Raw genomic sequence first — 27,794 nt, 5'->3', positions numbered from 1 at the left:
TAAAATTTCATAATTTTGATTATTAATTAAATTATACTATTAAATAAATAGTAAAATAAATAAAATTTTAATTTATTGAGTTTTAATGAAATTACTTTTATTGAGAGAATATTTAGACATTTTTTTCCCTAGAAATTTTTATATATTTTCAATCTGAAAGAAATTATATTCTTACAAATTCCAAAAACGTATCTGCGCTCAGCAGTCAGCAAAGCGTTGTACTTTTGCCGTTTCCTTCACTGGCTGACTGCCTTCGTGCACCAACCTTGAAGTAGGAAACAAGAGCTGAAATTCAAACGAGTGACGACATACTTCTCTGATAAAACTTTCGATGGTACCGTTTACCGCTGGAGATTCTGATGCCAGATTCTAGGTACCCACGGAAACCTGAACCGTATCGTGGGGTAATTTTCCTGCTTCCGTTTACGTCGGAGAAGAAAGATGGCCGACAGACAGCTGATCGTAGTGGTCGAGGGCACTGCAGCCGTGGGACCTTTCTGGCAATCCATCGTTGCAGATTATCTTGACAGGATCATCAGGTTAGTTGTTGTGTTTGTATTCTTTTCCCCTTCTTCTCTTGCTTAGGCTTCATATAAACCTTTGGTTGATATTGGAAAAAGGGGATAAATAAAATTTGTAGACGTCCTCGGTAAATATGGCTCAAAATTGTTCCAGTTTTATTCATTATATTGTTTCCCAGCTATTCTTCTCAGCTCCCTAACCGGAAAAAAAGAAAAAAGAAAAAAAAGAGAAGTCTATCTCGAACGACCTGTTGTTTGGTGCTAATTTTGCCAAAGAATGCGGCATAACTCTCAAGGAAAACCTGCAAGCCATCAATCTTTTATTTACCATCCAGTAGCTAACTCAAAGTTACTTTTGCATGTAATATAGGTCTAGCGATTCTAGATCTGTCAGTTACTTGTGAATCCAAGTCCATTCGAAGGCGACTTCAGTATTTTTTATTTTTTTCGTATATTGGATATTCCTTGTTTAGGATTCTATAATGTATAATGACAGTAAAAGAGGATTAAGTGTTGAGAAGAAGAAGAAGAAGAGTTATGGAGAGAAGGTTTTAGGAGGAAAAGAGGAAGAATGACGAATTTGGAGAAAATAGGAGGAAGAATAGGGTAATGGACTTAGTCCAAACTCTCCCCCTTAAGCTCTATTTATAAATGATAAAAATACCAATATTATAATTATACCCTTTACCTTAGTAAGAGTAAAGACAAGACAAAAAACATAAACTAATTACATCAATGACACTCTAACATATTTATATCTTCCAACACTCCCCCTCAAGCTGGGAGGTAATGACAGTGATCCCAATTTGAAATAAATAACATAAATGTAGTAAGAATCTTCTCCATCACGGTGTCCCAAGGATAAGTACGAAACCGGGTACACACTCTCAAAGGGTAAAAATGGGTGATAAAACATAAGCCGAAACCAACCTCAAATGATTTCGAACAAATATAGTGATAATAATCACTAAAGTGCGTAATGCCTGTCATTCACAAGACGACGATAAAAAAACCCAACGGTACTAATAAAAAGTCTCAATGGACTTAAAACACCCATATATATAAAAGGGACCAACCAAAAATAACGCTCCAAAAGGGTTGGCCAAAGGGTTAAGTGAGAGTCAAATTCTTTATCATATGAACCAATGCCGACAATAGTCAGTAAATAATGAACCCAAGGCAAGCAACTGAGGAGTTTTTCTTCAATAATAATGTCACGATCAAAGAGACACAATAGCAGTTGCGGTAATGAGCCAATGCCTCAATAACACATACCAAATATGTTGTTATATAGCAGCGGATAACCGGTAAATTGTAAAAGTCCTTAAGACTAATAAGGACACATGAGATAATCTGCAGCAAGTCCATCCTTGAATAAGGAAGATGTGCACCAAATAATAAGTTGGAATTGAGTAATAAGCTGCCAATAAGTTGAACCAAGTGCTATTAATCTTCTAAAAAAGAATAATTGAATTGAGTGTTGTTGGTTCCGAGAGCAGCTGCAAGGTCTTCTGAAAAACAAAGAAGAGTGAATAAAACAATAATGGATGTTGCTTCCACGCTTATTGCATTAGTGATTAATTCAGACACCAAACTAAGAGTTAGCCATATTAAACCAACTAATTAGCGGCCAATGACATAAGTGTCCTATTTTTTAATATAGGTCATGCTTAGAGATGTAATTAGAGAATGAAACTGATTCTAAAAGGCAAGATAAAAAACCAAAGTCAAAGCTTGAGGCTAGACCAGTTTAGCTTGAAAGGATTTCATCGAGTGATAGGTTGAGTGAGGTTGCTCACTTCATACGGGGATAAGTACACCGACTGCTGCTCCAACATGCTGTTAATATGCTGCAACTATTTCTCATAAGCAGAGAAGAAACACACATTTTGAATTTGATCCTAGATCATAATCTCCTTACTTCTGTGATTTGCAGCATTAAATCAAGTAACTACCTTTTTTGGAAGTTGCCTTAATTCAGAATAGGAACACTTATTATCTTTGACAAATAAATTAAGGAGAATTTCTGAAAATAACATGATCTTCTAAAGATTCTTTCTAGATATTGTTAGTTAACAAACAAAAACTTTCCAGAGGTATATCATGAAATACTTTCTTGATATCGGATCTTTGCATGCAACAGGATACCGACTTGACCTTTGATTTTTCCAATGAGAATATCTCCTTAAATATATATTAGATTGACATGGAATTTTCTCCTTCTGCAATTAGACTTAAATACCTTTCATCCAAGTATAATTTTTCTTCATAAAATATACTTCTTTTGAGATAAATAATCTGATAGATTTCGGACTTTGTAATCTGGCCGAACTAAGTACTCTTTCTTCTTTGGCCAGCATGACCATTGACTCTTCCGAGATCAATACCTCCATATAAAAAACTCAGATTGATAATTGGTTGAATAGGTAAGAAAATAGACTTATATATATTTCTTTTGATATATAATTCTCCATATAAAGTCTTGTTCTTGATGGCATAAAACGGCTTGAAAGTTGAAGCTTTCTGTTGCTACACGAAAATTTTCTATTGCTTGATCTTTTCTGCTTCAGATGTCGATTTCTCTTTGTAGAAAAATCTGATTGCAAAGAATTTAAAATTGTTCTTGAATCTTTAAGGTATTTCTTAGGCATGGATGTGGGAAGATTTAAGGAAGAAATCTTGGTGCCTCAAAGAAAATATATCTTAAATTTTCTCCATGAAACCGGTGTGCTAGGGTGCAACCTAGCTAAAATACCCATGTATGGAAATTGCAAGTTGAGTACAAATGCTGGTGCTGAGGTTGATAAGGGACAATATCAATGATTAGTTGGGAAATTGATGTACTTATCCCATACTCAACTTGTCATTGCTTTTGCATTGAGTGTTATGAGTCAATTTATGCACTCCTCTCGTGAGGAGCACTTAAATGTAGTTTATAGGATTCTCAAATATCTTAAACAGACTCCAGGAAAAGGATTATTGTTCAAGAAGAGTGATAATGTATGTGCTAAAGCATTCATTGATGCTGATTGGGTTGGAAGTATAAATAATAGGAGGTCTACATCTGGATATTGCACCTTTGTGACTCGGAGAAGCAAAAAGTAGAATGTGGTGGCTAGAAGCGGAAGCTAAGTTCTGGGTTATTGCAGAAGGGATATGTGAGCTTTTGTAGATAAAATGACTTCTAAGTGAGTTGAAGATTGTGTTCAACCAACCTATGAAGTTATACTCAGATAGCAACGTAGCTATTAGTATTTCCCATAATCCAGTACAACATGACAGAACAAAGCATATTGATATCGATTGGCATCTTATCAAAGAGAAGCTAGATGAAGGAGTATTTTGTATTCCGTTTATTCCTACCAAATAACAGGTGGCATCTATCTTCTCACAGAGTCTTCAATCACAACAATTTGACTTCCTAATTGGCAAGCTGGAAAATACACAACATTTATAAACTAGCTTGAGGGAGAGTGTTGAAATATTTCTAGATTTATTTCTTATTGTCCAGATTCATTGTCTGTTGAAATATTATGTCCTACTTCATTCTCTTATTGTCTCGATTCATTGTATGTTAAAATATGTCCAGATTCTCTTATGTTGTATATATTATAGCTATTGTAGTTGTGAGCAAATGAATGAAAATTGAACATTAAGTTTTTATTCTTATTTTTTTTCAATTAGATACACAGGAATAAAAAAAAAAAAAAACTTATGCGAAGACTACGGTTCAAAGCTATGGAACTAGTTACCTCACTGTGTTATGAAACAAACCATTTTTGTCATCCATGACGTGTTTTTGTTTAAGTGAGTCTCTGCCAGTATAAATAAGAAATGTTGGAGGTTTTGGGTTATTCTTGCCTCTTTTTGTATTGCTGTCAGCCACATTTTCTTTTCCCTTTCAATGGCAGTCGTTTTTTCCTTGCTTTTTTAGCTTAATAAAATTTCTGCCTTTAAAAGAATGTTGGAGTGGATTGGTCTTTGGCTGAATGGCCACATGGAGGGTTTTATAGCATGAAGTATTGCTATGCGCCTGCCACATTTAACATGCTGCTGGAGCTGGGGCTCAAGTGGGTCCGAATCTGGTCGTCATCTCCTGTGAAGGCTGAGGGTGCCTTTAGGTTCATGTCTCACCAGGGAAAGTGTTGAAGTTTTTGCTGTACAGCTTCTATTATCTGTTATCTATTGTCAAGTTCTTGCTAGACATTTTGGACCATTTTGCAACATATATCTTCTGTTGGTGTATTCTAAATATAATGGTGGTATTTATGCAGGTGTTTTTGTGGAAATGAGGTGGCAGGACAGGTATATTCATTTTGAAAACATTAAATCTGATTTGTGCAGTCATTTAACTGGAGCATGTGGTGTTGGCATCATTTTATTACAATGCCTGTTCATGTTGGCTGAAATCTCAAGTGGCTAAATGCTATTATTTGTCAGTGATATAACTTTTTTTTTTATTTAAGATATTCCGAGTTCTGTGGATTGGGTCTTTTGATGTAATAATCAGGTGGGAGGGTTTCTAGTGCAAGGCCTTGGTGTTCATGTCTCACCAAGGTAAGGGGTTCATCATTCAAAAAACAAGAAGAAGATATTCCGAGTTCTTTATGTGTATTAGTTGTCATTTTCATTTTTTTTTAAAATTATTCGAGCGGTCTTGGATGAGTGATGTACTATGGCGAAATGCTTCAGAAGTTCTGTTAACACTCATTGGATTTCTTGAAAAGACATATGCTAAGATGTGTTTTTAGGTTGCCCTACTAGACTGTATGCAGTACTTTAATAAAGCTTGTGCTTTTTTGGTGGCAAGGTGGTGATGATAGTGGCCGCTTATGTTATTTAATGATGGGGATGTGTCACTTTTTTTTTTTTTTTGCTTCTTTCTACAAGTTAAAAAGAAAGTAAAGGGTCTGGCTGTATGCAACCAGATGTTTCAGCACATTTAGGAGAAAAAAACTGACCCACTTGTTCACAGAAAAATATGCTCATATGATCTGAAAGCTCATCAGCATCAATGAGTTATCCAGAGGGTCTGGTGGTATGACAACCAGTTGATTCAGCATATTTATGAGATGAACAGTAACACTGGCCTACTCTTTCACAGCACAATATGCCCATATGATTTGAAAGATCATCAACATCAATGAGTTATGAATGGTTGGACGTCATTCTAGCCATAGAATTGGCAAGCTGCACTGGAAACTTCCTCTTGCCAGTTTCTTTGTCCATTTAGCTGTAAACCTTGTCCTATTAGGGGTCATGTTGTTTTGTTTTAGCTTTTGTCTTTTTTTTTTTTTTTTTTTTTGAAAAGGAGAAATTTCTTTTACAACAGGGAAAGAGAGATTTAAGAAGGATGAGGTGAACAAAGAAAACAATTTGCACAAGGAACGCTACAAAGAGACAAAATAAAGTTTGGCTAGAGGCATATCATTGCCAACAACAAGATGCTGACAGGCAGCACCCTCTCTAGCAAGACAATCTGTGACTTTTGTGGAGTGTTTAGGTAATGCTTCTTGGCAAACTACATATGTGCAAGAGCCTTGAGTTTTTGTGTAGAACTGCAAGAGGTGGCATGGTAAAGGTGATGTCCGGGTATCAACAGCCCTATTGGACAAGTCATTTGAAAGCTCACTGAATCTTTCACTGGTTGACATCTTAAAGGAGTTTGATGAATTCACAAGTGCTCTTCTTCTTCTTCTTTTTCTTCTTCTGCTCACACACTTGTGGGTGATTGAGGAAACTAACTCTTCTGATGTGGTGATCAAAGGCTTTCTTTGAAGTATAAAGCCTGTAAAAATTCATTCTACAAAAGCCGTTCTTTATGGACTAAATTCGTTTATGTGTTATGTTGCACACCAAATTTTGGTTATACACCTGGGAGACATTATCTAGCTTGTGCCGTCTCCACAATTTTTGGAATTGTGAGAAGCTTACTTGTCATAGTCCAGGATCTAACTGGTAGTGTCAAATCAAGTTGGAAGTTGCATCTTTGGTGAATATCATCTTTCTTCAAAAGAATGATGAACTAATATGCTAGTTATATGCTCTGCTTTCTTGTTTCCCCCTCTCTCACCATCTTGTGAAATTGTAACGTATCTTCTTCAAGTTTCTTACCCTCATTTAAAAAAAAAAAAGTTTCTTACCCTCCTAAAATCTCCTATTAATTTGGGTGCATGGTTGAAGGCAAAATGCTCCCCATCCATCCTGAGTAGATGAGGCCAGTGATCGGCATATCGGGATTATGATATATATCAGAGAACTCAAAATCCGATAGGTATCGGGTGTATCAGCCGATATGCTTCTCGGGTACAAGCTTGTATCGGCTGATACGTGGTGTATCAGGTAGGGTAAAATCCGATACTTATTGGCCAATACCTGATACATATTAATGATATGGGCACTGCTGGATGAGTCTAAAGTTTGCAAGCTTTGTGGGTAAGGTTCTGTGGGAATTTGGGGGTGAAGGAACAATAACAATTTGAGAGGAAAAGTCATTTCATAGGAGTGATGAAAAACTCCATTAGTAGCATTATATTTTGGGTTAGTAAGTTCATAAACTTAACATTTCTATTTTATAAGAGAACTGGAGGCATGTGGGTGTGTTCTCTACTTCTAAAGTTAAAAAGTTAGCCTTGGTCATACCTCTCTTAGTAGGTACAATAGAACTCTGGTAGGAGCTCATGAGACAATTGAGACCTGCTGGCAGTAGAGTATTTTGCGATGACAGGAATAGTATAGTCTTGACTTTGGAAGATTCTTTTAGGGCAACTTATTCAATAGGATATGAGCTCTAAGTCTCAAGCTGTTTAGTGGGACACACCAACACAACAAGGTGATTCTTTTATTGGCATCAGCTGCTATATTCATCACTCTTTTGATGAGATCTAGTACATATATAGTAGACTTTCTGTTCATTGGATGCACATCTTGATCAACAGATAATCTATCAGATTCATTTGTTTGGAGCTAGGTGTCTTGCTAGTGCATTATTTTAGAGCTTGGCCTCTTTGATTTTCCTTTTTTGTCGTGCTTACTTTTTCTTTTTCTTTTTGAAATGGTGCAAAGCTTTTATTAATGATAGTTCAAGAGCAATACTAGTACAGCATCGGATAAAACATAGGATACAAGCATTATAAACCTCTTCTAGAGGTCCAGAGAAGTCCCGGAACAAAGAGTAGCTTTAGACACTCCAGATTTTGCAAGCTTACCTGCAATTGAGTTGGCAGATCTGGGGATTTTGCTTCTGGCAATGCACCACTCAGCAGATAGGTCTGAAATCGCATAAAAGAATACCCTAAGAGCCCACGGAGCAGGGGTTCTTTTTGCTTCCCCAGCCGATGACAAGCGCAGAGTCACCATCTAGGATTAGAGTGCCACAGAGGTGTTACTTATAAAGTTTGATACCTTCCAAAAGATCCAAAGATTTTGCTTCATTAGATGTGCAGAAACCGGCTGGCCCTGAGAAGGCCGGCATAACCTGACCTTGGTTGTTCCTAAGAACTCCCCCCACTCCTGCAGGCCCTGGATTTCCTTTTGAGGATCCATCGAAATTTAATTTAAATCAGGAATCTGGAGGGGGCTTCCATTCAACCATCAACTCAGGTTTAGGGTCTCCAAGGAAAAAGAAGATTCCCTTTTTACTTTACCTTTTTTTGCATCATATTCACTAAAAAGGATTTCTCAAAGTTCTTCCATTTTATTAAGCTTGTAGTACTCATTTGTATGAAATTTTCTGATAGGATTGTGGAATACCATTTCAAAAAAAAAAAAAAGGACTACGGAATTTGCTGGGTTTGTAGTTGTTGTTCAGCTTCCAATGCATTGAAAGTGGTTTACTTAGGCCCAGGGTTAGGTCCTCTATAGCTGAAGTTTGCAACACCCCCCCCCCCCCTCCAATGCATTGAAAGTGGTTTACTTAGACCCAGCCACCCACACACACACACACACTCTAGAGAAGGCGAAATCGCGCCACATGACCAATTATTAAGAGATGACTTCTAGATCTTTTGATAAAAGATCCGATATTTAGAAGCTGACCTCACAGCTGGTCAAAATGTCGCAGATTTACTATCATATTCTTACTCATGTTGAGTTTTTTTATTAGTTCATTTTTGGAAATTGCATGATTTTAGTAGAGGGATGAACAATTACGAGTTTGATGAAATGCTAAAAGACAAAAGAAAAAACTCTAATGGCGAGCTGTAATTTACGGCTGACACTATCTCTAGCAAGAGAGTCGGCAGTGGAGATCCATACGAAGTTGCCAGATGATTCACTTCTCATATATTGAGTAATCAGTTCAATGAATTCTTTCCATATAAAGTTGCCAGATGATTCATTTCTTCTACTGAGTTATCAGTTCAATGAATCCTTTCTGGTTTTCTGTTAGAGAAATAATACTTCTATTTTTATTTAATTGCTGTTCTGTCACATACTGACACTAGAAATTCAGAAAGTTGGCTTTAAGATACATAAATTTAAATTACAGCTGGCTAAATTCTTTTTCTACAGAAGCATTTTGGAGCAAATTTTGAGCTCTCTTTGGTTGTATTTAATGCACATGGACCTTACAGTGGTACTTCTTATTTCTACTATCTTTTTCGGCTATTCTTTATTCTTACCTTATCATAAAGCTCCATCTGTTAATTTTTATATGCAGCCTTTTTGGTGCAAAGAAGTGGTTGGACGAAGGACATGGATATCTTCTTTCATTGGCTGTCTTGTATTCCATTTATAGGAGGTGGTTTTGGTGAAGTTGCCATTGCGGAAGGGCTTGCTGAAGCACTGATGGTGCGTAGATTGCTGCAGACTTTTTTTTTGAGGAAATAGATTTCTGTAGACTTATTTCTTTTGCTTCATATTTGAACATCTGATTGTTATTCATATTATTTCTCATTTAAGGAATAAACATTTTAATCCTGTTAGAAAGCAGGAGTTATTTTAAGATTTATTTACATTGCTGTCATGGATATTATGTGAGGTAGATTATAGTCAAAACCTACTTTTAGCAACGCATAATTGTAATTTAAAATTTTAATCTATTAAATAAAGAGGAGACGGTATGGTTGTAAGTTAATTTGCCAACCTCTTTTCCATTCTGATGTAGGAAAGAAAGAGAATTAGGAAAATAGGTCTAGAAAGAACAATTTATGCTAAAAGTGTGAGATGACGCAATCTGTGCAAACTATATAAGAATAAGTTGCATGCTAATTTCATAATTAAATTAACTTAATTATGAAACCAATGTAAGCAATCAAGAAAAATCTAACTGGACACTAGAGGAAAAGAAAAATACTGTGACTCTCCAATGCACGCACAATGCTTTCAATTCCTTTCCTGCATGTAACAAGTTTCTTGGAGTCCTTTTAATTTTTGGAGTCCTTTCAATTCCTTATTTGTGACTATAGAGTTGGCCGTTGTAGGCTTACCAAAATTTTTCCAACATTTCTCAGAAGTGTGATTAGTTCTACCACAATGAACACATTTCCGATCCCCTTGATCATTTCGGCCATGACCACGAGTAGAAAAAGAGCGACCTCTACCTCTATTATTACCACCACGAAAGCCATTAAGTTTACTAGTAGAAGACTGGAGGTTCAGAGCAGCTGCTTCTGAGAGAGTTCCAGTAGACTCATTCTTATTTACTACTGCATTTTTAGCTCGAAAAACTCTATTAAAAGCTTGCTCAAGAGTGAGCACATCCTCATTGGCTAACAGCTGGGCTCGAATAGCATCATACTCAGGCCCCAAACCATCCAAAAACCAGGTTACTTGAATCTGATTTTTTTTCTTACGAATGTCTTCAACATTCGCAGTAAGAGAATGAAATGTACTAATCTCCTATAGTACTCCTCTCATCACAGTGAAGTAATTTGTTACTAATCTTCGTTAACACTTCATATTACAATATTTCACATATAACTCATAAATCCTTGTCAAATTACTTTCTTGAGATAAAATGGAAGCCAAGGTAGTCCACATTGTCTCAGTAGTACTGCAACTCAAAATCTTGTCACTAAATATGGATTCCATACTGTTGACCAACCAAGTCATTACTAAATTATCTTCTGCCACACAATCTTCAGTAATAGGCACAAGGGGATCATCTGTTATATATTTGGTCATTCTTCTGGCCCTCATATACGTCAAAACTGATCTAGACTAGTTCACATAATTCAATCTATTCAACCGGATCTTAGTTATCTAAATAGGCTGAGAGAATTTCATATCTGAGCTCTCAATAGTACTTTGGACTGCAACTTGTATGCTGGATTTAGCCATTAAATATCACAAAACACCACAATTTAGTACACTAGAGCGTCATTCAACCAAAGAGAAACACTTTCTCCAAATTTCTATGCTTGTGCAGTCAAGTGGGCCCCACACTTAAGTGAACTAGGGCAATTCAACACCCAATTCATTCAATTTCCAAGCAATAGTGATCAACTTCAGTAATTTAGATGATAAATTGATGAAAGAATTACCTAATTGCAAGAAATTAGGATGATTTAGGCCATATGAATGATGACGCAAGCATTAGGGTTAAAATGATGCAAGCAAATTTTAGGAATTTCTTCAAATTGGGACAATCAAACACATCTAAATCCCAATAATCAATTAAATAGAAGTAGTAGTCGTTAGCCAAGAGGCTGAGATAGGCAGGAAAAGGGAAAAATAGAAAATTTTACCCTACTAGTCCAGAAATCTGGGAAAATCCTTCAAGGATATTGCTAAAAATGGAGAGAAAGTCCACAAAATTGAAAACAAATCAGCCCAAGATGTGCGTTATTGCTCTAATACCATGAAAAATATGAGATTGGGGGAGAAAATAGAAGAGAAAATAGGAGAAAAAAAGACCTAGGTGAAGAATAGCCTTGTTGCCTTGGAGAAAGTGCGAGAAAAGCACGTCTTCCCTCTTTTTAATCAGGGTTTAAGTGATATTTTACAAAAGGACAAAAATGCCCATCAATACTCATAATTACATATATCCTAAAATACATGTCTAAATTGAATGGAAATTGAACCATTGCTAAAATAAGACATTGTCTATCTAACAGCCATACTTTAAAAGAAAAATGTAATGTGAGAAATGACCAAAATACCCCTGGACTGGTATTTTAACAGAAGGTAATTTCTCTTTTATGATTCATGTGTTCTGGACATTGTTTGCAGTTGTAATGCTTGTTTCCGATTTAATTTTCTATCTTGCTATCAGTCGAGGAGATTGTGTACCCTTTTCTCCCTATTAATATTATTTCTGTTTGTTTCTTAAATATTTTCCCTTGGTTGGCATGGTAATCAGAGTCAACAGAGTACAGATGCACAAAAACATTGTATACTTGTTGCCGCCAGCAATCCTTTTACATTACCTACACCGGCGTGTCTTCCACCAGCTCAAAATTTGGAGCAGAAAGAAAGCCCAGATGTGCAAAGAGAAAGTTCTCTGTCTGATGCTGAGACGGTGGCAAAGTCTTTTGCTCAGGTTATTGAAGCTTACCATCATCACCTCTTCATTTTGGCTGTCAAACACTGTCATTTGTGTACCTGGTCAATCATTATGGAATTGACATTCAAATTTACCAGCCAAGAATATTGTTAGATTCTTGGAAGTTGATGGGACCATCTCTTTACTTTTTTTTTTAATTTTTAATTTTCATTATTTTTACTCTTTTTATGGGAGAAAAGGAATAAAAATTAAAAGAAGACTTTTTGACCTTTTGGTGTGAGTGTAGTATGTGCTCAAGAGTGTTAAATTTTTAGTTGGCTATTTGTTCATGTATGCTATTCATATTTATTATAGCCATGAAGACATTATCTTAAAATACTTTATGTTGTTCCATGCAGTTTTTTGTTTCTCTCTCTATCATTTCACCAAAGCAAATTCCGAAGCTAAGAGCAATATACACTGCGGTATGCATAGATCTTCATGGTGATTCCATCTTTCTTATGCCATATTAGTTTGACAAGGATTGTAGTTACCATTGCTAATAAATATAGTTTTTATTTGTATTATATTTTATGAGTGTTGGAAGACCTGGACTGTAGTATCCAGTTGAGCCTGACTCGATTGGACCAAGTTTGTTTGAAAACCCAAAAAAAACTTGATTTATGAAACAACTGGCTGATGACCTAGTTGGCCCTTTTCAGGTTGATGTTTGGGCTAGTTCTGATAACATAGGTTTTTTCCAAGTTAACAAGTCTGACCTTATTGAGAAGTGGATGGGACAAACTCAATGAGAGTTCTAAAAATTCTTTAACCTTTTTTTTCTTGAGGTTAGAGGTTTTGGAAATTTTATTTGATACTCATATGTAAATTGTGGTCAGAAAACATGTTTAGCTACATTAAGAAATATTAAGAAGTGGTATTGTGTTATATGGTTGAACAATAGGCCTCCTATGTGGCTAGTCATTTTGGGATGGAACAGGGCTTAATCAAATAGTGGTTTTTGAGTATGATGTTTGCACGGGTTGAGGCTCAATTTATACTCCCTTTGGAGTTTGTGTGTTGTGTGCTTATTGTTATGTGTTCCATTGGGAGTTTGTGCCCACATCTCAAGTCCATTATGCCTGGACATGAGAGAGATTATTGAGTGGGAAAAGTTCAACATTGAGAAATGCTAAAAAATGGTATTGGGCTATGAGGTTGAGTAAAAGATGTACTAAGTGGCTAATTATTTTGGGATTGAATCGGGCTCAATCCAACAAAATGTCATGGTAACTTGACTGTTACCTTATGTTTATCTCTGGCATGAAATTTAGTTATTGAAACTGTAAAAGTGAGAATTAAAAGAGAAGAGAAGAGAGAAAAGAGCATGAGGGAGAAGAGTGTGGCAATTTCTAGCACTCATTGAGAGGTCAAAAGTAGACCTCTCTTCCATCAAATATTCACTTTAGTTAAAATAAATCAAAAGTGCATGAATACCCCTGTACACTAAAAACAATATAACTTTCTAATTACATGAACCATATAACTCCTATGCAAGGATGAATTTATTGCTACTCTAGAGGGACAATCCGATTAGTGTAAAAAGACCATAATACCTTTTTAATATAATTTAGCACTCCCCCTCAAGTTGGGGCATATATATCAAGAAGTCCCAACTTGTTAACAAAATTCCCAAACTCTCACTTTCCCAAGGCGTATATATCACCAAGCTGATCAATAGGTTTAACATATGGAGTGACCACTACATCACTCATCATCACATCAGGAATGAAACGACAATCGACTTCAACATGCTTGTTTCTTTCATGAAACACATGGTTATTGGCAATGAAGATAACAACTTGATTGTCATAATGCATCACCGATCCACCTTTGGTGGAGAAGTGTAACTCTTCCTAAATTTATCTCACCTATATAAGTTCACTAATTGTATGAGCCATTGCCCAATATTCTACTTCTACACTAATCTGACCACCACAATTTCTTTCTTGCTTTTCTTGTGAATCAAATTTTCTCCAACATATACACAATAACCAATAATAGACTTCCTATCCTACTTAACCCCTCATAATCAACATTTAAATATCCCCCAATATACAAATGACCATGAGGTTTATGCAATAAGCCTTTGCCTGGTGCTTCCTTCAAATATCTCAATATTCTATGTGTAGCCTCTAAATGGATCTTTCTATGATGCTTCATGAATCAGTTGACCATACTCACAACAAACAAGATGTTAGGCCGAGTAACTATGGCGTAAATAAGGTTGCTCATTCACCTTCTATACATGATCTTATCCTTGAGTTCCACACTATCATCTTCATAAAGATTATGATTCACTTCCATGGGTGTCTTAACAAGTTGTGCCCCCAACAAACCATACTCCCATCGTATATCTGTCACATGATTCCTTTGTGTCAAAACAATTTTTGCCTTACTTCCCACTACCTTAATCCCAAGAAAATACTTGAGAGATCTCATGTCCTTGCTTTGATAATGTTTTGCAAGATTTTTTTTTACTCCTTCAATATGCCTTGTATCACTTTTTTTTTTTTTTTTTTATGAAGATGTATTTTTATTTAAAAGAAGGAAGAATGCCTTGTATCACTTGTTGATAGTTGTATGTCATTCACATAACACCACAACTCTTGATGACCTCTTCAAAATAAACAATGAGTGGTCACAATGAGTTTTAGTAAAACCCAAGGACATATCTCTTGCTGAACTTATAAAACTACGCCCTAAGGCTTTGCTTGAGGCCATAAATGGCTTTGTTCACTTTGCACACTTTCTTGGTCTCCCCCAAGCAACATAGCCAGGGTGTTTCTCTAGTACACTTCTTCCTCCAAGTTTCCATATAAGAAGACATTTTTTATGTCCAATTGAAACAAAGGTCAATCCTTGTTAACAACTACAAAAATCAGAACCATAACATATTTCAATCTTGCTCGAAGAGAAAAAGTCTCAAATCCATCTACATAATAGGTTTGAGTATAACCCTTAACCACTAGTCTATCTTTATCACAGTATAGACCCATCGACAACTCACAATGGCAACATCTGGGGGTAAGTTACATAATGACTAGGTGTCCTTATCAAGTAGCACCTCCATCTCTATATCCGTGGCTTGCTTTTATTAAGGAGAAAACAAGACATCTTATATTGAAGAAGGAATGGAACAAGAAGACAAGGACAAGGCAAAAATCTTGAATGGACCAGTCAAGTAATCAAAGGGCACAAACTTAGAGATAGGATGTTGAGTATTAGCAGGAACACTCGTGCAAAAAGCAATGGGAAGGTCTAAATCACTTATCGCAGGAGTTGCCGACAAGGATGGAACTGACAAGGATGGAGGGGAGGGAGCTTTTGAAGGTGTCTTGGGAGATTTCTTTCATTAGTAAACTTACGGTGGCTTTGGTTGGGCAAGTTGGTATAGTGCTCGGAACATCCTTTATTGGAAGAGGAGCAATAATATCTACATCAAGTGATGAAGAAACAATAGACTTATCGGACTTGTTAAAATAGGGGACTTCCTCATAGAATGTGACATCAGTTGACACATAAATTTTCCTTGTGGAAGGGTAATAACATTTGTATATTTTTTAGTACAAAAATATCCAAGAAGTTACACTTGATTGATCTTGAGGACAAGTCATCATGAGATAGACTAAACACATGCACATAATAGACAAACCCAAGAACTTGAGGACAAAGAGGAAAAAAATCACTAGTGGGTTTAAGAACTTGAAGTGATTCTACCCCCAAACACTGAGGAAGGTATCCTGTTGATGGGAAAATATGCAATAAGGATAACATTGCCCCAATAATATTTTGGAACATGCATTTGAAACAATATGGTTTGTGCAACCTCTAGAAAATGGTGATTTTTCCTTTCTACTACCCCATTTTGTTGTGTAGTACATATGCAAGACGACTGATGAACAATGCCATTGCTTTTTTAAAAGGAATCAAATTTGTAGCTCATAAACTTAAACCCATAATTCGAACAAAATACACAAAATGAAGTACCAAATTGATGTTTTATGCTATACAAATTTAGGAATACATAAAATACTTCAGATTGTTCCATAGGAGATATACCCATGTGGACCTATAAGATCATCAATGAAGAAAATAAAACACTGATAACCAAATACACTAGGTACTCGACAATGTCCCTATACATCTGAATGGACTACTTCAAACAAACTAGTACTACTATGACTTGTCTAGTAGGAAATGATGCTTGATGGTGCTTCCTGAGCTGCCATGATTCACATTGAAAAGATAAAGTAGAAGGCGAAGTCAGAAACATTTGGAATAACATAATTGTGGAGGGATGTCCTAACAAGAGCCACTAGAAAGGTGAGACAACTACTTGAGGAGCCAAAGAGGATTGCGTTGGTAGACCCTCCAAGTGGTAGAGTTCCTCTCACTCATGCCCTAAACCAATCGTCTTTCTCATTTGGAGGTTCTAAAATACAAAATGAGTAGGTGAGAAGGTTATCGAACAATTCAGAGATTTAGTAATCTGACTGATTAGTAAGAAGTTAATTAGAAATTTAGGAACAAATAAAACTAACTCTAAAGACAAGGATGGGGTCAACTGAACCTTACCCACTCCAGTAACAGCTGAGGACGAGCCATCAACAATGGTAACATGTTTGGAATGAGATGATTGACTAAGAAAGGTAAATATTGAGGACACACCTGATTTGTGTGAAGATGCACCAAATTAATCACCCACGAATAGATGCGAAACATATGGAAAGCAAACATAATTGAGCTAGCCATGGTGGTTGTAACTATGGAATTAGTCAGTTTCATCGATGTGATAGATGAAATTGATTGTGCCATCCTCTATGCCAATTGCTAAAGTTCGTTCGGAGCACCAGTATTTTTTTGAGAAGTGGTTGTTGCGCTCACAATGGACACATCTCCTATCTTCTACCATCTGGGGTTATAAATAGACTGGTTATAGTCCAGATATTTTTTTTGAAGAGAGTCCAGATATTGCAATTCTGAATTTGATCCATAAAATTATCTAAAGTTATATTTCCAAATATCAGTTCCATCGAATAATTTTCAAATTCGGATAATATCTGGATTCAAAATTTTAGAATGAAAATAACTGAAATATAACCTGAAAAATGGTTCTTTGTTATGTAGACCAGAAGCTTAATCAAAGTAAGTAAAACAAGGGAAACACCATCCTGACTCACCACAAAAAAAAATCATATAAAAAGCTAAGGAAAAGAGGAAGGAATCTTTAGGGGAAAAGAGAGAGAGAGAGAGAGAGAGAGAGAGAGAGAGAGAGAGAGAGAGAGAGAGAGAGAAATACAAGAAAGGAAAAAGAAACTTGGACAAGGAGATGCAGAGGGTGAGAGAAAAAAAAGAGATAGAGATGCTGAGAGAGAAAGGTTTATGGATAGAAAAGGGGATGAGAGAAGAAAAGAGACAGCAAGAGTTGCTGGAGGTGCTGATGAAGGGGCTTAGAGAGAAGTGAACGAGAGAAGAAGAAAGATAGAGAGAAGGGCTGTAAGAAGAGCTAAGAGAGGGGATTTGAGATAGAAACATTGAGAGAGAGGTAGACAAGAGAGAGGGAGCGAAGGCTTACCAAAGAGGGAGCGAGAGCTTACTAGAGAGGGATTTCATTGGGCAATGATGAGACAACTTTTATGCTAAAGAGGAAAAGTAGAAATGGAAATAATGGTTAGGTTTAAGATTCCCTGCCAAGCTGACAAAAAGATATTAAAATATTCTTAAGTTGAAAGTAGAGTATGAAGTCCAAAAATTGAAAACTTGGGAACAGGGGAAATCTTGGGAGTAATAAGGTAACTTTTCAGATCCGAATATTTATTGGATCCCAATAATTAGATTTTGATTCCAATTCAAAATCAAATCAGATTTCTTATTAATATTCATATTTGAATCGATATAATTGAAATTTGGGATTTATCCAAATTTTTGGATCCAGATCCAGATCTAATCCGGATCCATTTACATCCCTACTACCTTCACCACGGGCTCTACCATAACCAGAACTATCTTGACCTCGTCCTCGTCGATGCCCTCCGCTTCCCCTTACTATCTTTGCTGCCTCATGGAAACACTGCCTTTTCTGCTTGCATAACTCTGTTAAATGATTTATTTAACGTGGGCACATCATCATTAGTTAGTAATTGTGCCCACATTGCATTAGTTTCTTATGAAGCTTCTTCTCATCAGTAGTGAAAGAATGGTAGACACTAATCTCGTGTAGTGTACCATATAATTCACTACAATAATTAATCGCTTTTCTATCCCCCCTCTCTAGGCTAAATAACTTTATATAGATATCATAAATCCTTGAAATATTATTGTCTTGATCATAGATGGACTCAAGAGAAGTCCAAATCTTCTTGCTATCTCACAGTTCATGACTTCTTGACTATTAAACTGGAATTTTATGCTATTTACTAACCAAGTGATAACTTGGTTGGCTTCAGCTTCCTAGTCATTGTTTATGGGAGTAGGAGGGTCATCCCTAAGTTATCAGTTTTCCTTTTGTCTTTACAAAATATTTAAACAGACTTGGAGCAGCTCAAATAATTTAATCCTTTCAACTTTTCTGTAGTGATCAGAATGGTATTCTTACCTTCAAAATTTCTAGAATCCTTGGCAGGAATAATAATTTCACCCGAATCAGCCATGATTTCCACAAAAACAATCAATTTACGCACAAATCAACCTAGAACAGCTCTACACACCAACCAGCACACAACACTGTAATTTTGCCTGCGCAGATTAGGAGGGATAGAATTAGGGTACTAGAACTTTCAGGTCAAATTAACTACTACTCAATCAACTTCTTAACATCAGTAATTCAATGCATAATAATCAAATTAAACATCATCAATGATGAATCAGCATACAAAGAGAGCGTAGGCAAAAATACGGCTTTGGAGACCTGCGCAGATTAGAACTGGGGAACACCTAATGTACAACCCTTTAGGGGCACAAAAAACTCAGAAAATGCTCAATTGTTCGTATAAGCCATCAACCCTGGGATTATCACATAAACAAATAGGAAAAACCTGACCTTGGACTTCAATTAGCACAGAAATCAGAAAATCCCCTTTTTCTGGAGGAATTGCAAAATTATGAGAAAACTTGATGGAAATTCTCTGCAACTTATTGCCTAATACCATGTAAAAGTGAGAAATTGGGGGGAGGGGGCTCTCTCTTCTATTGAATAATCACTTAAGTGAAAATAAGTCAAAAGTACATAAATACCCCTTTACACTAAAAACACTATACTCTCTAATTACATCTCAGAGTAAAACAAATATTGAACCATATAACTTCTATGCAAAGATGAACTTACTGCTACTCTAGAGGGACAATCTAATAAGTGTTAAAAGACCAAATATCCTTTTTCATATAATTCAACATAAACTAACTAGTCCAAAAAGTCTGTGTTCGGGAGTGTATTAATGCTTAAATCATTAAAAAATGATGCAATAAAGTCAGTGATATTTTTTATTTCTATTTTCCTTTTTTTAGTTTAAAATACTTGAACTTGTGTTTCAGGTTTTATGTTTAATATATATAAACTGTTCAATGGGGATATTTATGTTTTATTGAGATTATGGAGATATTAGTATAACATAAAAGAAAATACATGAGGGGATCAAAGGACAAAAGCATTAAAAAATACAGAAAATTTTTAAATGTTAACATGGATTAAAGGGGAAGGGGAGAATTTCAGACAGCAAGTTGCAGCCTTGAGCCAAAATATTGGCAAAATGATCAGCATTGCTTGGCTTATGGGGCCAAGCCATCATAATATTCGCAAATATCTGCAATCTCAAGAAAATTTGTATAAGCACCAAGGAGTTGGAGATCACTCACTTCTCCTGAGAATAACCATAGAGCTCCCTAAACCCTAAGAAAGACTTAAGGAGGCTTAAACCTTCCAAAGAGCTCAAAGCTCAGCCCCGTTCTGAATCAACTATTCCAAGGAAGGCTGAGTAGACTATTTTGCATGTTATCCCTGTGGCACAACCCTCTACCATAACTCACTCCCCCAATTGGCACAAGGACTATTTTGAAATAGCTTTGATGTTTATTGCTATTGCGAGCTTGTGCTTAAGGTGAAGTTCTTCTCTTTTGTTCTTTTAGGAGCAAAGCTATCTGCAGATTGTCTTGTCCTGTTATAGTGACTTTGAGGTTTCCTTTCTTTTTCTTGTTTCTATTTTGACAAGGTCGATAACACAGGGAAAGCGTAACCCCCGGGCCACAGATCCTGCAATTGATAATGTGAGACATCCTCAGTTCCTTATTTTACTCTCAGAGAATTTTATAGAGGGTCGTGCTGCTCTGAGTCGAAATGGAATGGCAAACTTGACATCAAACCCGAGTCCAGTTAAGATGGATCAGACTGGTGCTCCTCCTATATCTGGGTCACCTCCTACTTCAATCTCTTCAGGTTTTGTAGTTCCTAGCTCCATGTCTCTACACATTTTTCCGTGCTGTCCTATTCATCTTGTTTGTATCTTGTTTACATAATTACTGAAATTGTGTCTTTCTGAAGGAAAGATGAGCTTGATTTGTTTGATGTTCACTAATTTCATCACATTCTTATTATGTTTTTGATTCTTCTATGTTTATTTTGCAATGTTTATATTTAATCATATTGGTTTTGAGATCATGGAATTGTCATACTCTGTGTTTCTGTTGCAGTAAATGGACCCATGGCTAATCGGCAGCCTGTTTCCGTTGGCAATACTCCCACTGCTACTGTAAAAGTAGTAAGATTCTTACTATCTCATTGTTCTGCTTGCATGCTGACCCAATAGAAAATTACCTAGGCACCCATAGCACCATGGATTGTGACTACTAGGATTGAATAAGATAGCATGTGACCACTAACACCTTCATTTCTTGTTCAGGAACCTGTCACTGTTAGTTCCGTAGTACCGGGACCTGTTTTTTCACATCTACCAGCACAAGGGACTGCTCTAGGAGTTCCAAATTTTCAGACTTTCTCTCCATCTCCTACTTCTCAAGAGATGGTCACAGTCGGTGACAATTTTCAGTATTATAGGCCATTGGTTAGTAGTATACCACAACCAATTCGACCTTCAGGTCCTGCTGCTGCAAATGTCAGCATCCTAAATAACCCACAAGTTCGTCAAGTGATAAGCTCCGCCTCTCTCACTGGAGCAAGTTCTATTGGCCTTCCAACAATGGGGAATACATCAATGGCCGTGCACATGTCAAATATGATCTCCAGTGGGATGACAACATCTGCACTGCCTACTCAATCTGTATTCTCAACTGGGCACGCAGGGTCTGGGGGTCTAGTGGGAACCTCACAGGTTACACAGAACACTACACTTGGTTCATTTACTTCTTCAGCTTCAAATGTGTCAGGAAATTCAAATCTTGGCATGCCTGCATCATTGGCTAATAATGTTCAAGGAGTAGGTATGGCCCAGGCAATACCAGCTATGAGTCGGCCAGTGCCTGGTATGGGACAATCAGTGCCAGGTATTGGCCAGTCAGTGCCGGGTATAATGTCCCAAGGAAATCTGACTTCTTTGCAAATCGGACAAAGTGGACTTGGAATGAACCAAAACATGATGAGTGGTCTTGGTTCATCGGGTATATCATCTGCAAGTGGTACAATGATTCCTACTCCTGGAATGTCTCACCAAGACACAACAGGAATGCAGCCTCTTAATGTCAGCAATGGATCTGCTGCTAACATGCCTTTGCCGCAACATCCACCTGGAACTCTGCAATCACAGTCGAAGTATCTAAAAGTTTGGGAGGTAATCCTGCCTTGTTTTTCATTTTTTATTTTGTTTTCTGCTTTCCTTATCTCAGACTTTTAGTCCCTAGTTCTGCTTTGAATGCTCTGTAGCATTGTAACCTGCCAGTTTTCCAATTTAAGTTTCCTAGATGGTTTATGAATTTGTTATATATTTGTTTTAGGTACAGATACATACATCTTGCCCATTACACTATTAGTTTTTAAATTAAGTAAGCTAACTAACAAAAAAAATCACTTTTTTCTGAATTCATAATGAGATTTCAGAAGGAAACCTCCTTGCAAGTCAGGAAAATTGAAGCCTTTGGCATCCTTCCTGGCTTCCAACTCATGCCAAACTTCTTGTGAACATTTCATAGAGGCTTCTTGATATTTGACAAAAGCTAGAATGCTCTTGAACTAAAGTGTCATTTGGGGCCAAACGGGCTTGCTAATTCTCTGAAACTTTAGTTGACATTGATTTTCAGTTTTTTTTATTTTTTATTTTTTTAATTTAATCTTTGGAGCACTTTGGAAATGGAATCCTTTTCTTGACTTCCTGAGAGATTTCAGAAGGCTTTGGCTTGGTATACTTGTTTCATAATGGTGCAATTAGCTCTAGTTTTCATGTAGCTGTAAAACAAGTTTTTGATGTAATGCGGCTTAGGAGGGGTGGCACCGAGCTGAGCCGACTTGCGAATGGCTCAGGCTTGGCTCAGCTCAACTTGGATTTTTCTGAGCTTGAGCTGATTTCAAGCTTTGAATTGAGCTTGTTAGCTGGAACGAGCTGAGGTCTAGTGTAATCGAGCTTGGCTTGAAGCTCACGAGCTGACTTGACGGAAATGGTGCAACATTTTAATTTTTCGTCTTTCCATGTCAAAACTCATTTTTCCCGCTAAGATTCCACTTCTAAATCCTAATAAATGCTTCTATAAAGAATAAATGCTGCACAATAAATGCTCTTTTGGGTGTTTTGAAATTTGACTAGGCAATATATGCTCTTCTCAATGCTTTGAAATTGTAGAGCAATGTTTATTATGGACTTTGGACAGTTCCAAGCCTCAGTTGTGGGGAGAGGGGAAGACGAGAGGGCAAGGGTCAGAGGAGGCGGCTTTTACTAGAAGTTGGGGAAAAGGTGGGTGCATGGAGGAGGTTGCTTTTGGGGGAAATTGGAAAGAAGGTGAGACGTGTGTGTAGGCTTTTTTGTGAAAGGATAAGCAGGGACTGGTTGTGATGCCTTGCTTCAGCTATTGAGCTCAGGGCTTGTTGTAGCATGGCCATGACTGGAGGGAATAGCGGCTAGGCAGCAGGGGGAAGGAGACTCATGAATCTCTGAATCACCTCCTTTTCTTCCTCTGTCCTCTTTTCTTCAGCTTCCTTCTATTCTTCTCCATCTTCTTTTCACTTATTTTCTTAGCCTCCCTTTTTGGCACAGAGAGGAGAGGGTTCCACCCCCTCTCCCTCCCCTCTTTGTTTTCAATTGATAGAGATGAGAGGGGGAGTGGTGTGTGACCCTCCCCTTCTGCAGCACTAGTAGTGAATATTGGGAGGGGTGGTGCACTACAGATAAGGGGTAGCGGCCTTCCTTTTTCTACACCAAGAGGGGTGGCTCAGTCCTTCTAGATTCTTCCCCACCTTTGATGTAGAGCCGAGCTTGAGTTACTTTTTGCTCAAGCCAAGCTCGAGCTCATGTATAGGCTCGAGTGGACTCGAGCATGGTACTTACAGCTCGAGTCAAACCATAGTTTGGGCTTGGCTAGGCTTGTTGCAATCCCTACTGTTCTATGAATAATTTGTTTCTAGCAATCTCTGAGTACTCTTCAAATCCCAACTTTTTTTATTACAACGGTATTTTATTATCTTTTCAAATTACATAGTTTAAAGAATCTTGTTGATATATTTTTTCAATAATCTTTTGGTTTGGAAAGAAAGCATTTTTGAGTACCCGTCTTATTAACTTTTTATCTTTGTAAGAATCTGGATGACTATCTCATTTTTAACTCTATGACCTACTGCACTTTTTTTTTTTTTGAGAAAAAAAGAGTTTTTCATTAAAGCACAAAGGCAAACAGGAACAAGACAATCGGCATTACAAAGGTGGATCCCTTACAATGAGAGATTGAAGATTGACTCCTGCACGAGCTGAAGAGTTAGCAACTGCATTAGCCGACCTAGGAATATGAGACCGCTTATAAGCAATATTTTTTGACAAGCCTTAAATCTAAAAAAAAAATGCTGCCAATGGCACCAAGGAGGGTCTTGCTTCCAATGCACCAGTTGATGATGCATTGCGAGTCATCCTTGAATGAAGCTTTCCTGAGGAATGACTTCTCAAAAATTTTGGGCCTTGATGGAGAGCATGAAGCTCAGCTGAAGTAGAATCTGTGATGCCCAGAGGACCAGCAAATGATGCCCACATTGAAGTTCTGAAAAACTCCACTAACACTGGCAGGACCTGGATTATGAGGGCGCTGTCAAAATTTAGCTTGATGATGTCCAGATCAGGAGGAAGCTATTCAATGTGCTGCTTGTGCTTCGGGTGGGAGAGGTGGCCCCCCAACTGCTGCTTATGAATCCACCATTCAGATTCTCAAAGTTAGCAAGAGAGCATAACCAGGGACAATCTGAAAGAGAATTTACTCGGCAACAACCTAGTTCACCTATATTCTTTTTCAGCTTTGATTTTTAAAATTTTTTCTTCATTTGTATTTTTTTCTTAAAAAAATTGTTATTTTATTAATGTTTACTTTGTACTAAATTACTTTTCATCTTCAGGGTGCATTATCTGGACAAAGACAAGGGCAGCCAGTATTCATCTGTAGACTGGAAGTAAGTTTTTATTCATGCTTATGGAATTTAAGGTACTTTTTGTTGAGGTCTGCATACCTGCCCAGATATTTGTTGCCTTGCAAAATGGTGAACATAATATCTAGAGTTAACTGTGCTTTTCTGACAAAAGGTATGATTTTTTGTTTTCCTTCTTATTCTTAGCTTTTTCTCTCGTCCTCAGCCTCCTCTCTTCAACAGTTTTCAATTATTTTTCTGGTAAATGTGAGAATGCTTTGAAGAGAAACAAGAAACTGAAGTAATAAAGTGAAGAAGAGAGAAGAGAAGAAAGGAGAAGGGGAAGAAAAAGCAGCATTGGAGGCTGCCTTCGTTAGGGGTTAAAGTTGACTGCTAATAGCCTTATATCGCTTTAAGTAAAAAAGAGGGCAAAAAGACAAAAAAGTCCCTTAATACATGAGTTATAATACACTTGTTAAAGTTGTTAGTGTCAAGGTTATTTTAGGTATTTTACATGTTTTTCCCCTCTAGGGTATTCATCTATTTATGATGTACATTGGGTTCAATTTTCAGGTTTATATGATGTATATACTAGGAGATATGACTAATTGAGTCTAGAGAGGCATTTATGTTATTGTACTAAGTTTCACTTAAGTGACCTATTTAATAAAGTGGGTGGTCGAATTTTGACCTCAGAGAAGTGTGCCACACACTGCAGCACTTCAGAAGTTTCTTTTCTCGCTTTTTTCTTCTGTTTTTCTCTTCTATTTTTTCAACTTCTCTTATTTTTACAACACTCGAAATAAGACCGGCTAAGTGAAAAAAAACAAAGCAAACTTATAGACCAGTTTTTTATGTTGCTGTCAGTCTACCAAGTATTACATAGACCAAATGACCAAAATACCCCTAATCACATTTTCGAACAAGCTTTCTCCTCATTACTGATGCTTCTGGTTTTTTCACTTGGTTTTCTTTGACATTCCTTATTGTCCCTTGTTTTATGATGTGTTGGATATTCTGAGTGCAACTTAGAACTGCTATAGAGAATAGAGATCTTTACCAATATTGATGGAGAACCATGGATTGAGTTTCATTACAATGTTTTATTTGAATGGTTTCTGTATTCATGTTTATGGTGTTATCTTGGCTGAAAGTGGTCTACGTTTGTACCTTCACTGTCACAGGCTGCTGTGCTTTTACTTTTGTTACCTTGTCTAAAGAATCTCACAATTGCCCTTTTTTGTGTCTATATGTATCCTGCATTATGAAGCCAGCATTCAGTACATTAAAATTGCCTATAAATAACTTTTATCACCTAATGACTGTTGGGGTACCTTAATATCTTGCATTAGGTGGTAGCAGCCTTGACAAGCTTGCATTAAACATTATGACCCATTGACTGGAGTTTATTTAATTCTGGTGCAAATTTACAACTATCTTTCTGAGCATGATGACATCATTTTTCTGTTTGACAGGGCTATAGGAATGCAACGGCATCTGAGACGTAAGTTTAGAATGATATTTTTCTGTTTGATGAAACTTGGAAGTAGCTTATAGATGATGCATGTTAGCTTCTCGTTGGTTGGTTGGTAATGAGGCAAATTATCTATAAGTGCTGATTCGGTTGTCAAAAAGAGTTAAATACTTTTTCATTTGGCTGAATACGTTCTGGAGTGAATATTATTTTTTATTCTGCTAAATCACTTCCAATACTTTGGTCTACTTTTGCTTGTGATTAGTGAATCAAGGATGGGAATGAGCATGGCTCTTTCTAAAAGTAACATGCAGTATTTCTTCTGCTTGATTATCATACGTTAAGCTGTTCATTGAAAATTTTCCTTGAAAGATGGTTTCACACTTTCTAATTCCTTTAGATTTTCTTGAGTAGAAATTTATGTTTTGACAGTTTTTTGGACAAACGGTGCTTCTGACTGATGATTAACTTCACTGTTTGGATAATTTTTTCTCTTCATTTCAGGCTTGCAACAGATTGGCCTGCAACAATGCATATAGTTCGCCTCATCTCTCAGGATCTCATGAATAACAAGTATATCCTGTTTGCCTTTCATGCACTAATGTACACAATCTTTATTATTCTAACAATTTCTATTTCTGTGATGTAAAAACAGGCAATACGTTGGCAAGGCAGATTTCTTAGTATTCCGAGCATTAAATCAGCATTGGTTTCTTGGACAGCTGCAAGAAAAGAAGCTCGTGAGTGATTCAATCTCCTTTTCTTTTCTTTTTTTTCCTTTTTTGTATTTTGAGATAATTATTTGATTAAAATTGGAACCTATTTTCTATTGTAGTACTGCCCAGTCTGTACATGCATTTAACTGTTTAATTTCTTAATGAATCACAGTGTGTTTATAGTGTTATATTACTAGCATCCATATGTTATTAATCTAAGTTAATGCCCAATATATGTATAATTAACAGCTTCCTCATGATTCATTTTGGTACAAATGAATCAGGATTGTTTGACTTCTGTATGAGTGTTTTGAACCTATTGGTTTTGTTGTGCATGTAGGATATATTTATGATTGGTTACACTAACATGGGTAAGTCATTTGCTTTGCTTTAGTTTGCAGTTATCCAGCTACCTTCTCAAACGTTGCTACTTTCAGTATCTGATAAAGCCAGCCGCCTTATCGGCATGCTTTTCCCTGGTGTAGGTGGCTCTAGTAATTGTTTCAGTGGAGCTTAACGTTTGTTTTAGTCTAGCTGAAGATGCCTATTGTCGTTCCTAGGATATGGTTGTATTTAAGCCACAGTTGTCTAGCCAACAACAATTACAACATCAACAACAGCAGCAGCAATTACAACAGCAAGCACAGCAGCAGCAACAGATGGTGGGTGCTGGTATGAGTCAGTCATTCGTTCAGGGTAAGTCATTTGCTTTGCTTTAGTATGCAGTTATCCAGCTACCTTCTCAAACGTTGCTGCTTTCAGTATCTGATAATGCCAGCCGCCTTATCGGCATGCTTTTCCCTGGTGTAGGTGGCTCTAGTAATTGTTTCAGTGGAGCTTACCGTTTGTTTTAGTCTAGCTGAAGATGCCTATTGTCGTTCCTAGGATATGGTTGTGTTTAAGCCACAGTTGTCTAGCCAACAACAATTACAACATCAACAACAGCAGCAACAATTACAACAACAGCAAGCACAGCAGCAGCAACAGATGGTGGGTGCTGGTACGAGCCAGTCATTCGTTCAGGGACCCGGCAGATCGCAGATAATGTCACAGACAC

General features: G+C 36.9%; 1 protein-coding gene across 1 annotated transcript; it reads left to right on the top strand.

Moving 5' to 3' along the window:
• Nucleotides 1-240: 240 nt before the first annotated feature.
• On the top strand, nucleotides 241-27,690 carry LOC137946415 (mediator of RNA polymerase II transcription subunit 25-like). Its single transcript, XM_068792695.1, has 16 exons — nucleotides 241-539; nucleotides 4,796-4,826; nucleotides 9,033-9,096; nucleotides 9,181-9,311; nucleotides 11,824-12,003; nucleotides 12,366-12,431; nucleotides 20,227-20,437; nucleotides 20,692-20,759; nucleotides 20,901-21,785; nucleotides 24,539-24,592; nucleotides 26,023-26,051; nucleotides 26,526-26,594; nucleotides 26,677-26,761; nucleotides 27,132-27,218; nucleotides 27,298-27,433; nucleotides 27,548-27,690. Exons 1-16 carry the CDS (start codon nucleotides 442-444, stop codon nucleotides 27,589-27,591), a joined length of 2,238 nt encoding a protein of 745 aa, XP_068648796.1. The 5' UTR covers nucleotides 241-441; the 3' UTR covers nucleotides 27,592-27,690.
• The last annotated feature ends 104 nt before the right edge of the window (nucleotides 27,691-27,794 follow it).

Source organism: Aristolochia californica, unplaced genomic scaffold (assembly GCF_029961685.1).
Source record: "Aristolochia californica isolate CCGP_79_NKW_82.1479 unplaced genomic scaffold, dmAriCali1.0.hap1 SCAF_12, whole genome shotgun sequence".
NCBI classification, from domain to species: Eukaryota; Viridiplantae; Streptophyta; class Magnoliopsida; order Piperales; family Aristolochiaceae; genus Aristolochia; species Aristolochia californica.
This window is presented reverse-complemented; position numbering and strand designations above follow the sequence as displayed.